This window comes from Pleurodeles waltl, chromosome 1_2, assembly GCF_031143425.1.
Source record: "Pleurodeles waltl isolate 20211129_DDA chromosome 1_2, aPleWal1.hap1.20221129, whole genome shotgun sequence".
In the NCBI taxonomy this organism is placed as follows: domain Eukaryota; kingdom Metazoa; phylum Chordata; class Amphibia; order Caudata; family Salamandridae; genus Pleurodeles; species Pleurodeles waltl.
In genome coordinates, this window is record NC_090437.1 from 981,692,025 (window position 1) to 981,705,038 (window position 13,014).

The 13,014-nt window shown below is 42.8% G+C and overlaps 1 protein-coding gene across 12 annotated transcripts in view; it reads left to right on the top strand.

Moving 5' to 3' along the window:
• FRYL (FRY like transcription coactivator) overlaps window positions 1-13,014 on the top strand; it is a 1,894,812-nt gene that overhangs the window by 739,522 nt on the left and 1,142,276 nt on the right. For all 12 annotated transcript variants that reach the window (XM_069201557.1, XM_069201569.1, XM_069201550.1 and 9 more), the window contains one exon: window positions 2,729-2,820. In XM_069201557.1, the coding sequence (XP_069057658.1) occupies window positions 2,729-2,820 (92 nt within the window). The remainder of the gene's footprint in view (window positions 1-2,728; window positions 2,821-13,014) is intronic.

The following is a 13,014-nucleotide window of genomic DNA, read 5'->3' on the forward strand; positions in this document are numbered from 1 at the left end:
TCACCAAGCACTACTGTGTAGACGTGTTATCCGCACAACAAGCCACAGTAGGTCAAGCCGTATTAAGAACATTATTTCAGACTACTTCCACTCCTACAGGCTGGTCCACCGCTTTTGGGGAAATAACTGCTTACTAGTCTATGCAGAACATGCGTATCTACAGCGACAGATGCCATCGAACTGAAAATGTCACTTACCCAGTGTACATCTGTTCGTGGCATCAGTCGCAGTAGATTCGCATGTGCCCACCCGCCTCCCCGGGAGCCTGTAGCAGTTTGGAAGTTACCTTCAATTATTTATATATGTATCATCTCAACCTTAAATAGGTGCATACTTAGTCACTCCATTGCATGGGCACTATTACTACAATTCAACTCCTTCCTCACCCTCTGCGGGGAAAAACAATCGAAGATGGAGTCGACGCCCATGCGCAATGGAGACAAAAGGAGGAGTCACTCGGTCCCGTGACTCGAAAGACTTCTTCGAAGAAAAACAACTTGTAACACTCCGGCCCAACACCAGATGGCGAGCTATTGCAGAACATGCGAATCTACTGCGACTGATGCCACGAACAGATGTACACTGGGTAAGTGACATTTTCATTCCCAGTGGCCATCCTTATGATTAGGGCAGTGTTTCCATAGTAATAGGCTAATAACTTTGGCTGGCGCCGTTTGATGAATCTCCACAAAACTTTCCAAAGTTTCTCTTTTTTACCTAGTTTGTGTAAGTTTTGGGGTGATCTGTCAAGAGGGGGAAGAGAAAAAAAGTCACAAAATGAAAAATCCTTCCATAGAAATTTTTAAGAAGCACTTCTGCAACAGCTGCTGAACGAAATTACACCAGATTTAGCATGAAGCTAGATCTTGGTCCAGAAAGAGACCCTCTTGGGATTTGTTTTATTAGTAGTTTTGGAAAGACTAAGCTCCAGAATTATTTGTATATCTGGAGGATTAGGGGTTTGAGGGACTTTACAGTCCCTCAAACCCAGTTTTAAAATATAGAGCCTCCTGATTGGCCCATGGAGCTTCTTTATCCTTGGGCCATCTTGCGTCCAGGGGAGCTAGGCTCTGATTGGCTGCAACATGAACATTTTTTTACTGGCAGCCATTACAGGACTTAGATAGGTCTGCAAAATGGCTGTTTTTGCCACAATCCCACTGGACTTCCACAGGATCACAGCAAAAAAAGGCCTCCCGCCATTTTTTTCTTTTTCTTTTTTTTTTTTACAAAATAATTTGGCAGTTGGAGAATGAGGTAACTTAAGTTAGGCCATGCACTGCTAATTATTTCACATGTTACAGCACTTATGTCATTTATGATAACTTAATTGCTAATATCAATGTAATATTTGCAGTAAAATTATTGAGAAAAATCTGTGCATGGCAGGCAAGTTATAGTGACCTTAGTGTGCGAGTTATAGTCAGTTGAAATAACTCTTAACAGGTGAATTTCTATGGTTTTGTGCGTTTAAAATGTGAGCCCAACTATAACAACCCTGTAACCATTTTTTTATTTTTTTTAAGGGAAAAAAAAAAAAATATATATATATATATATATATATCTTTGTCAATGAATACATATTTTGGGACTGACTCATGCCTTATTCACAGTACTCTTACAACAGTCCACCTTTTTCATTGTTCATGCCCAGTAAACCATGAAATCTGGCTAACTTTGAATCGTAAAATTAGAAGAAACTAAGTTGAGCATGACATGAATCATCTGTTGCAGAGCAAACCCTATTGTTTACAAATTCCTAATTCATGGTGGGATACAACTAGATCACTAATTTATGAATTTCACTCTGTGCTAATCACTCAGTGCTTTGACAACTTAATTTGAAACTTCTGTGAACCTTCGGGTGTTCAACATTCAGTAATCATATTTAACCGCTTAATAAGCCCAACTGGGCAAACCTTAATTTCATTCATAAAGATAACTAAATAAGATTTCAAAAGTGATATTCACTTATTGCTGGGTTTCATATTGTATGATGGCATAATGCCTACAATAATCTTATTCTAAAACTGTTGCCTAGTAAGATTCAATATCTAATAGGACTTCCTTGTGTTAAATATGACATCTGATGCTAAAGTCAGTAACTTCAATTGAAGTTCAGAAAGTCCAAGCGGACAAAATCAACCTGCGTTCTTTTTGCCAGATTAGGAGTTGTCACATAGTTATCAAGCCTAGGGTCCATGGTTCATCCTAAAAGAAAAAAATATAAAAATCATACTTGACAAGCCTTAAAATTGAAAGACAATCTGTTTTAAAAAAGAAAAAAAAGAAAAAAATGCTTGCTAAATATTTGGCCAATTGTAAAAACATTTAATGGACTTTCTAAAAAATCTTGCTCATTTGTTATTTATTTATTTTTTATTTAGTTTTGTCTTTTTTTTTTTTAATAACTGTTAATTAGCATTAGCTAATCTGAGTTTTATCTGTGAATAATAATTTCTAAGCCTAGTAAAGTGAAATGTGTTATTGAGAAGTGCACTGCATATGCTTAAGCGGGGAGCTAAAGTTGGTACGACTCACGAAATAAGTCTTGGTGACCAATGTAGAACCCTACTTGACTTCTTTGATAGCAAAGCACTATTGGAGTCTTACTGCTTTGAGGCATAAAGCTTTAACATTGTTGATGCACACAAAATGGCTGAACTGATCTATTTATACTTTTACAAATCAAAATAACTTGTGATTTCCCTCTTCTCCCAAAAATTAGAATATGAAGCGGCGCAGGCGTCGAGATATTTTACGAGTTCAGCTAGTACGCATATTTGAACTGCTGGCAGATGCTGGTGTCATTAGCCACAGGTTGGTAGATATGTTTTTTTGTGCAATATATCATTTGGTTCTTGTTTTCAGTGTTTATCGACTTACGTTGACATCTTTTTGTCTGTATTTTTAATATCTTTCACTTTACTTCTCAATGTTTTTTCAGACCTCTGAAAAGTAAACGGCAGTAGCAAATATTTTTTTATTAGAAAGCGCATAAACCTCCTATCTTGTAACAGTGTATGTTTTAGACTGTTATATTTCTTTGTTGTTTTGATGGTGACACTGAATGCATTTTTTTTAAATTACCATTTAGCAGTTTACAAACTTGTTTTTTGACATCAAACATAGCTTTCCAACAGCATATGTCCTTCAATCGGCTATGCAGACTCCACCCTGCAAGTTAGTATCTATTTGCACAATAACAGTGATCTACATAAAGATGGATGATTTATTAATGTGTGTGTAATAAATGGATATCTTCTAGGGTGTGCAATGAGTAGTCTTGTGGGTTGCTTTTATAAATAAGTGTTCAATGGCATGTGTAGCTGCAGATACACATGCTGTGCACTGTTCCTGCCATCTAGTGTTGGGCTCGGAGTGTTACAAGTTGTTTTTCTTCGAAGAAGCCTTTTCGAGTCACGGGACCGAGTGACTCCTCCCTTTCGGCTCCATTGCGCATGGGCATCGACTCCATCTTACATTGTTTTCTTTCCGCCATCGGGTTCGGACGTGTTTCTCTTCGCTCTGTATTTCGAATCGGGAAAGTTAGCTAAGTATCGACAATTCATCGGTATTGTTCTCGTTCGGTACCGGGTTAGTTTTAGTGTATCGGCACCGACATCAAGACTGCTTTGGCGGCCCTTTGGGGCTTCCGCTCTTCCTCAAGGCCTGGTTGGCCCGACCACACCCGTCTTCCAAGACTAATGGACCGGACCCCCTTCCGTTTCTGTCCTAAGTGTCACGCCAAGTATCCTTATACAGACCAGCACCGGGTCTGTAACCTGTGTTTGTCGCCCGAACACAGAGAGGATACTTGTGAAGCTTGCTGAGCGCTTCGATCGAAGAAAACCTTGAGAGATCGACACGCAAGAAGACTACAAATGGCGTTGAAACCGAGACAAGATTTCGACGTCGAAGAGGAAGAAAGAATCTCCATCCAAGAAACAGATTCGGGTGAATCTGACGGTGAACGACCCTCGACGGTGCAACAAACTGTGAGTAAACCTGCCCCGTCCCAAACCCAGGGTCACACCAAAAAATACAAGGCCACAGGGACGCCACCGCCAGCAGGCCATGGCTCAACCCACAGAAAAGAAGGCGACCAAACATCGGCACCGAAAAAGGCCAAAGATTTGCCGAAGACTTCAGACTCCGGTTGAGATTCCGGCACCGAAAAAATTTGGCATTGAGTTGTCGAAGCAGGCAAGCCTCGAAAAAGCTTGTCTGAACTGAAAAGGACAATTACATTAGGAATTTCGGTACCGAAAAACCCGGCTTCGGAGGCGAAACGCTCAGCATACACTGAAGAGCAAGGGCTTTCTATGCAACTCAAAGAAAGGCATAGATTTGAGCAAGATCTGGATGTTGAAGAACCTGACCAAACGCAACACAGGTTACAAATCCAGAAGGCTACAGGGAAGATACAGACCATCCCTCCTCTCAAATCAAAAAGGAAATTAGCCTTTCAAGAAACAGAATTGCAGCTGAAAGCCAAAGTGATTAGAGACAAGTCACCACCACCACAGGTCTCACCACAACCATCCCCACTGGGATGACCCACGATGATGCGGATGCCTGGGAACAGCCCAGAGTGTTTTCCAACCAAGCCTTCACCACCAGAGGACAGTACAGCATATACGCAAGTGCTAGCCAGGGCAAATGCGTTCCACAACATGACAATGCACTCCGAACCAGTGGAGGATGACTTCCTTTTCAACACTCTGGCATCCACTCACGCATCCTATCAAAGCCTGCCAATGCTACCAGGCATGCTCAAGCACACACAACAGGTCTTTCAAGAGCCTGTCAAGGGGAGAGCTATCACGCCGAGGGTCGAAAAGAAATATAAACCACCCCCTTTAGACCCAGTGTTTATAACGCAACAGCTCCCTCCGGACTCAGTGGTAGTGGAGGCTACTAGAAAAAGGGCGAAGTCACAATCGTCAGGGGATGCCCCACCACCTGATAAAGAGTCGAAAGTTCGACGCAGTGGGCAAAAGAGTGGCATCACGAGCAGCCAATCAATGGCGAATTGCAAATTCGCAAGCCCTACTTGCACGCTACGACAGAGCACACTGGGACGAAATGCAAGACATCATCCAGCATATGCCCAAGGAACACCAAAAAAGTGCACTACAAGTAGTTGAAGAGGGACAGGCCATATCGAACAATCAAATATGGTCTGCATTAGACTCTGCAGATACAGCAGCACGGACTGTCAACACGGCTGTGACGATTCGAAGGCATGCATGGCTGCGAAGTTCTGGTTTTAAACCAGAAATACAACAGGCTGTACTAAACATACAGTAAACGCTCGAAGGCTCTTTAGATTTTGACTCCAGGCTTATCAGGGCCTCCTACACCTATCCTACCATACATGTTCAATACCTTACTCACCTGCTGCTGCTTGGGCAGCCTTACAACTCACAGTTTTACTCTAAGAAGATGAAATTCACCTTCTAAGGCCCTCTCAGCTGATCACAGAGCACCCTCGTTACGTACCTTCGTTACCTACCATTCTGGCCGGACAGCCCAGCCTTGATGAAGTCACCCGTGTGACGAAACACGTGTTGGCTGTATCTCGATGATGGTATTTTGATCTATAAGCATCTACAAATAAAGACACCATCTACAAACAAGACTTGAAACTTTATTCAACCTCTCACTTCCTCCGACCTACAACGTACCATCAGGGATACTTATCCCTGCTACACTTTTGTACTATACATTCTGTGTGCTGTGGCCATCTTGTCCAATTTGTTACTAAACATGCCGTTTAACCAACATCAGTTGTTTGGGCCGGAGGTGGATACCGCGATTGAGAAGATGAAAAAAGACAGACACGGCCAAAGCCATGGGCGCGCTCTACTCCCCCAAAGTACAGAGGCACATTTGAGAAACCACAGTTTAGGGGGGGGTTTTGACAACAAACATCTGAACCATCCACCTCCCAAACAAAACCCACCTACCAGTCACAATACCAAAGAGGGGGGTTTCGTGGTTCCTATAGAGGACAATTCCTAAGAGGAAGAGGGAAATTCCAGCCCGCCAAACCAAGCCCTAGCAAACAGTGACTTCAATGTCACACTACCACAAAACTTGTCACCAGTGGGGGGGAGGCTAACCAAATACTACCACAATTGGACACACATTACGGCAGACACGTGGGTCCTATCAATTATCCAACATGGTTTTTGCATAGAATTCACAACATTCCCTCCAAATGTTTCTCCAAAACCGCACAGATTGTCTCCACAACACTTACCTCTATTACATATAGAGGTCCAAGCACTGCTACAAAAACAAGTCTTAGAGCTAGTACCCTATCAACAGAAAGGAACAGGCGTTTACTCCCTGTATTTCCTTATTCCAAAAAAGGACAAAACATTAAGGCCTTTCTTAGATCTCAGAACACTGAATCTCTTCATCAAATCAGATCATTTCCACATGGTAACACTTCAGGATGTAGTTCCCTTATTAAAAAGAGGGGAATACATGACAACACTGGATCTCAAGGATGCGTATTTTCACATACCCATCCATCCGTGTCACAGAAAATACCTCAGGTTTGTAATACAAGGCAGACATTATCAATTCAAAGTGCTACCATTCGGAATAATAACGTCCCCCAGAGTATTTACAAAATGCCTAGCAGTAGTAGCAGCAGCTCATATAAGGAGACGGCACATGCACGTATTCCCATATTTGGACGATTGGCTAATGTCAGTCTCACACGCAATATGTCATAGATACTCTACACAAACTAGGGTTTTCTATAAATTACCAAAAATCACATCTACAACCATCCCAAATACAAAAATACTTGGGAGCAACACTCAACACACAAAGAGCAATTGCCACTCCAAGTCCACAAAGAGTTCAGTCATTCCAAAATGTAAGATCAAGCATACAACCAAACCAACAATAGACGGTAAGGTTTGTGATGAAACTATTAGGCATGATGTCCTCATGCATAGCTATTGTCCTAGACGCAAGACTACACATGCGACCCTTACAACAGTGTCTAACAAAACAATGGACGCAGGCACAGGGTCAACTACAAGATCTAGTGTTGATATACCGCCAAACACACACTTCGCTTCAGTGGTGGAACCCTATCAATTTAAACAAAGGGCTGCCTTTTCAAGACCCAGTGCCTCACGCCATTATCACTACAGGCGCTTCCATGGTTGGGTGGGGAGTACACCTCAACAATCACAGCATACGAGGTCAATGGGACAATCAACAAAAACTACTTCACATAAATCACTTGGAACTGCTAGCAGTATTTCTAGCATTAAAAGCGTTTAAGCCACTTCTAGCCCACAAACACATTCTTATCAAGACAAACAATATGACAACAATGTATTATCTAAACAAACGGGGGGGGGACACTTGTCACAGCTGTATCTCTTATCACAGAAAATTTGGCATTGGGCAATTCACAACAACATTCGCCTGATAGCACAATACATACCAGGCATTCAAAATCAGTTAGCCGACAATCTCAGTTGAGATCAACAGCAAACTCACGAATGGTAAATACATCCCCAGATTCTACAGGATCACTTCGATCGCTGGGGGACACCAAACATAGATCTATTTGCAACAAAAGAAAACTCAAAATGCCAAAACTTCGCGTACAGGTACCCACACCCTCAGTCCAAGGGCAATGCTCTATGGATCAGCTGGTCAGGGATATTTGCTTACGCTTTTCCCCCTCTCCTGCTCATTCCTTATCTGGTCAATAAAGTGAGTCAAAACAAACTCAAACTAATACTTGTAGCACCAACGTGGGCTCACCAACCGTGGTACACCACACTGTTGGACTTATCTGTGGTACCCCACATCAAACTACCAAACAGACCAGATCTGTTAACACAACAGATCAGACACCCGAATCCAGCATCGCTCAACCTAGCAATCTGGCTCCTGAAGTCTTAAAATTTGGTTATCTAAACCTTTCTAAAGAATGTATGGAGGTCAATAAACAAGCAAGAAAACCCACAACCAGACATTGTTATGCTAACAAATGGAAAAGACTTGTTTGTTACTGCCAGGCTAATCAGATTACGCCACTAGACGCCTCCACACAAAACATTGTAAGTTACTTACTGCACTTACAAAAGTCCAGTCTAGCCTTCTCTTCCATTAAAATACATCTCACTGCAATATCTGCTTATCTGCAGATTAGACATACAAAATTGCTTTTTAGAATCCAAGTTATTAAAGCCTTTATGGAAGGACTAAAAAGAATCATACCCCCAAGGACACCACCAGTGCCGTCGTGGATCTTAATATTGTGTCAAAACGACTCATGGGCCCACCATTTGAACCCATGCATTCTTGTCAAATCCAATTTTTAACTTGGAAAGTAGCCTTTCTAATAGCCATCACTTCACTACGAAGAGTTAGTGAAATACAGGCGTTTACTATTCAAGAACCCTTTATACAAATACATAAAAATGAGGTGGTTCTTCGTACAAATCCACAATTCTTACCAAAAGTCACATCACCGTTTCATCTAAATCAAACGGTAGAGCTCCCAGTCTTCTTCCCACAGCCAGACCCAGTAGCAGAAAGGGCATTACAGAAGTTAGACATAAAAAGAGCGCTAATGTATTACATTGAGAGAACAAAACTATTTTGGAAAACAAAACAATTGTTTGTAGCTTTCCAAAAACCACATGCAGGTAACCCCATATCCAAACAGGGCATTGCCAGATGGATTGTCAAATGCATACAAACCTGTTACCTAAAAGCAAAAAGAAAATTACCCATTACTCCAAGGGCACACTCCACTGGAAAGAAAGGCGCCACAATGGCTTTTCTTGGTAATATACCAATGACAGAAATTTGTAAGGCAGCCACTTGGTCTATGCCTCATACATTTACTAAGTATTACTGTGTAGATGTGTTAGCAGCACAACAAGCCACAGTAGGACAGGCTGTACTAAGAACATTATTTCAGACAACTTCAACTCCTACAGGCTAACCACTGCTTTTGGGGAGATTAGTGCTTTGTAGTCTGTGTATCTGCAGCTACACATGCCATCGAACGGAAAATGTCACTTACCCAGTGTACATCTGTTCGTGGCATGTTGCGCTGCAGAGTCACATGCGACCTCCCACCTCCCCGGGAGCCTGTAGCCGTTTTAGTTGCATTAAAAGTGTATATATGTAAATAATTTTAACTTTAAGACTATATGTACATACACATTTACTCCATTGCATGGGCACCTCTAGTATCCTTACTTTAACAACTCCTACCTCACCCTCTGCGGGGAAAACAATCTAAGATGGAGTCTACGCCCATGCGCAATGGAGCCGAAAAGGAGGAGTCACTCGGTTCCGTGACTCCAAAAGACTTCTTCGAAGAAAAACAACTTGTAACACTCCGAGCCCAACACTAGATGGCAGGAACAGTGCACAGCATGTGAATCTGCAGCGCAACATGCCACGAACAGATGTACACTGGGTAAGTGACATTTTCCATATAACAGTTTGAGTGATTCATCACTAATTGGGTGCAAAACCTTCTATGAACACAGAATTTTCATTTTCCAGTGCATCTCTTGGACACAACTAAGATCATCAGATATTGGTAACCAAGCAACAATCTTACCATCTGGTGAATGAGCAGAAAAACATGCACAGGAAGTCTCCTGCCCAGTCAAAAGTGAACTTCCCTCCAAGTGAGGAAGAATCTTGGAGGTGAAGACAAAGCATTGATTAGTTCTTTGTCACAAAACAATCTATGCCTGAAATCCCCAAAGCTGATACAGTTCGTCCACTAGATCCTGATCTAACTCCCACTCATACAGTTTCCATCAAGTGATCTCCTGTGGTTGACTACTGTATTTTATTCCTCTAAAATGTTGTGCCATCACAGAAATTGCATGGTAGCCAGTATCTACAACTGCTTAACTTTTTAATAAAATAAATATGCCGGCGTTATCTTGCTTCAGAATACTGAACATTGCTCTGATTTATTGTCGCTAGTGAGGTCATTCCTGACACCTGAAGCATGAACGTTGTCTATGAATACTTTACTACTTTCAGCTGCTGTATCTGGATAGCTAACCTTCACTCTGTGACTGAGTACAGGTCTGAGGCATGTGGGCTCCCCAGCTTTCCAATAAAGCACCAGATATCACTGTAACTTGAGGTGACCGTAGTCGTTGGAGTGTTCAAGGCAAAACTTAATGAGGAGTTCAAACAATGTCTAACATTATTCTTTCTTTGAGCTGTTGTGGCATGCCAAAGTCTAACCAATTGTGTCCTCTGTAAAGGTTTTCTTCCTGAAAGACTATCCCCTGCACATACAGAATAGGAAAATTATATAATGTATGATGATTTAATGCCCAACGCGGAAATTATTTCTCTGGTTAATACTGCAACAAGGTATCCGATTCCCGTTACTTTCTTCAACAAGGCTTGTACCATGTGGTGCGGTTTACTTCCCTTATGCTTGGATAAGTAAAGCCACTTACAGCCTGCTCCTTCGGCCCCTATTCTACAATGTGCTGTTATTAGCAAAATATGTAGGCAAGGCACAGACTTGAATCCACACATCATTTTGTTAAAAGAAAAAAGAATGAGGTGCTGACTTAAGGTCAGGAATCTTCAGCTACTGTTGTTGAAATACTCTGGCCACGAAACATAAGCAATGCTTCCTGTGCAGCGGAACATGAAAACCAGCATCTTACACAACAGTAGTGTACTATTACTAAAACAAACAACTTCTGCAAATATTGCAATCCTGAAGGAGTGTTTTCAACTACATTTTGCTGATAAATCTTAAGCTAGAGACCCCTGTGCTTATTATTGCATCACTAAATAACAGATGTTGTTTACTGGGTACCTTTTGGGAAATGTGTTTGTCTTCATTGTCTCACTTTGAAGTAAAAATATTTATTTCAATTTATAGAGGTGTAGCCAGTGTCTCTGCTAGGCAGGGATGCGGTTTGTTTGCAGCTTCCAGAGGCCAGTTGCTAAAATGTCCAGCACCCACATGTCCTGTATAATTCACTCTCACCTCACAGCATAGTGGGAAATGTCCACTACTCAGCCAAACACATTTCTCATCTACTGAGGTAGACTGCCTAGCCAACAACTGGGTCCTGCCTTTCTGGGTATTTAAACTGAAATAAACCCACTGATAATCTCTTGGACTATCGTTCCTAGTAAGCTAGTGATGCCATTGATGCAGCAATGCCATTGCGCTGGCATGGAAGAAAACTTTTACATATATCCAAAACTGCCCCTTGGGCTTCACAAATGAACTAGAAATGCTGTCTTGATCAGCAGGGCATTATCAACTTTTTTCAAGGAGTCACCATTACCTCAATGAGGGTTCTTTTGAGCCCAGTCAGCATATTGAGGATTCTGCCTAGCCTTAAGTTAGGCAGACTAGAATGTGTCTGTGCTACATGAGTCTGAAAGGTTGATCCCTCCGTTTACAGGTGAGCAGATGTGCTATTTAGCCAATATGACTTCCATTATGTTCAGGTTCACCTCAAAGTTTGAAATGTTCTAAGAGTGGTAGTGTCTCAAATGTTATATAATGTTTATGCCAGAGACTTTCCTATCTGACTGAGACAACTAGTCCTAGATTCCTTACCATAGAATTCTCCCCAGGTGCCAGACTGGATCCGAAAACCTTTTTCAGCAGTACCTGTGCACATCGGTAGAGGGCGTTGTGCGACTCCATATCGATGTCATCCTTCAGGATATGACGTAGATGGAGTCCATATAGTATCTCCCCCGACACGCTGACATTGGTTTCTTTTTCACGCAGCAATATGGATCTGGAGAAGTGGTTACCTCTGGCCAGTTATTTGGCCTTCCCTCTCCATGATTTCTGTCATTGTAACAGTGTTTATGCCTTCTGGCTTTAAGTCTTGTAGGTCCTGTGCTCGACATAAGTCGTTCACTGACACTCACTGTTTTTATGTGGTGCTTAGGCACCCACCACGATACGGACTGTGATGTTTGTCAACAGTTGAGGCCTAAGGTGTTGCAGAAACGGTGGATGAAGCTCCTGGCGGTGTGTGTCACAGGATTCTCATAAGCATTGCAGTCCTTTTACGGCTCATCCTAGCAGCCGTTCCAGAAGATGCTCGCATATGACTCCTTTGAAGTCTCCAGATCCTGCAACATCTTGAGGTAAGTGTCTCCCTCAGTCGAAGTTGCTTCATCCTACCCCCCCACCCCAAAGCCACCGCCCCCTCGCATGGCTCCCCCTGTTCCCCGAGGGCGATCCTGCGCAGGAGTCGACCCCGTGCCTCCCACTTTTTCCCGGGGCCTGGGCAACTCTGGCCCAGATGTGGGAATATTAGTCGGCCTTTCATGCTGTTTTTGGGCCTTCCCCTCCCTCTGGAGTGCCTTCAGGCCCTAAGGAGGATGCGGGTGCCCTGACGTGCTCCTCACCAGTGGCTTTGTCCTCAGGGCCCATTGGGCCTCTTGACTCTGGAGTTGGATCGGCACAGATGCACAGCCCCCCTTGGCTTCCATCATCTGCGCCTGTCTCCTCTCTCATGATTGGTTTTGGTGTCCCTTTCTCCCTTACTGACTTCGGCGGTGGTGGCGCCTGTGGCTTCGCACAATGCCCTGATTATTGTATCCCCGGAGTCGGACGACACCCCTTACGATGTTGAGGTGTTTTCCTTCTGATGTCGACTCAGCCTGGCTTGGCCCCATTAGAGTTGGCTATTTCTCTGTCTTCTGAGGCTCCCGGTCAGAAATGGGGTCTCTAGTTGGCAGTTGGTTTGCACCCTGTCCAAGTAAGGGACCCTCACTCTAGTCGGGATAAGGGAGATACCGGCTCAGATATCCCCTGCTCACCTTCTTGGTAGCTTGGCACGAGCAGTCAGGTTTATCTCAGAAGCAATGTGTAAAACATTTGTACATAACACACAGTAATAAGGGAAAACACTGCAAAAGTAGTTTTAGAAAAATAGCTAATATTTATCTGTGCAAAACAAGACCAAAACAATAAAAATCCAACAA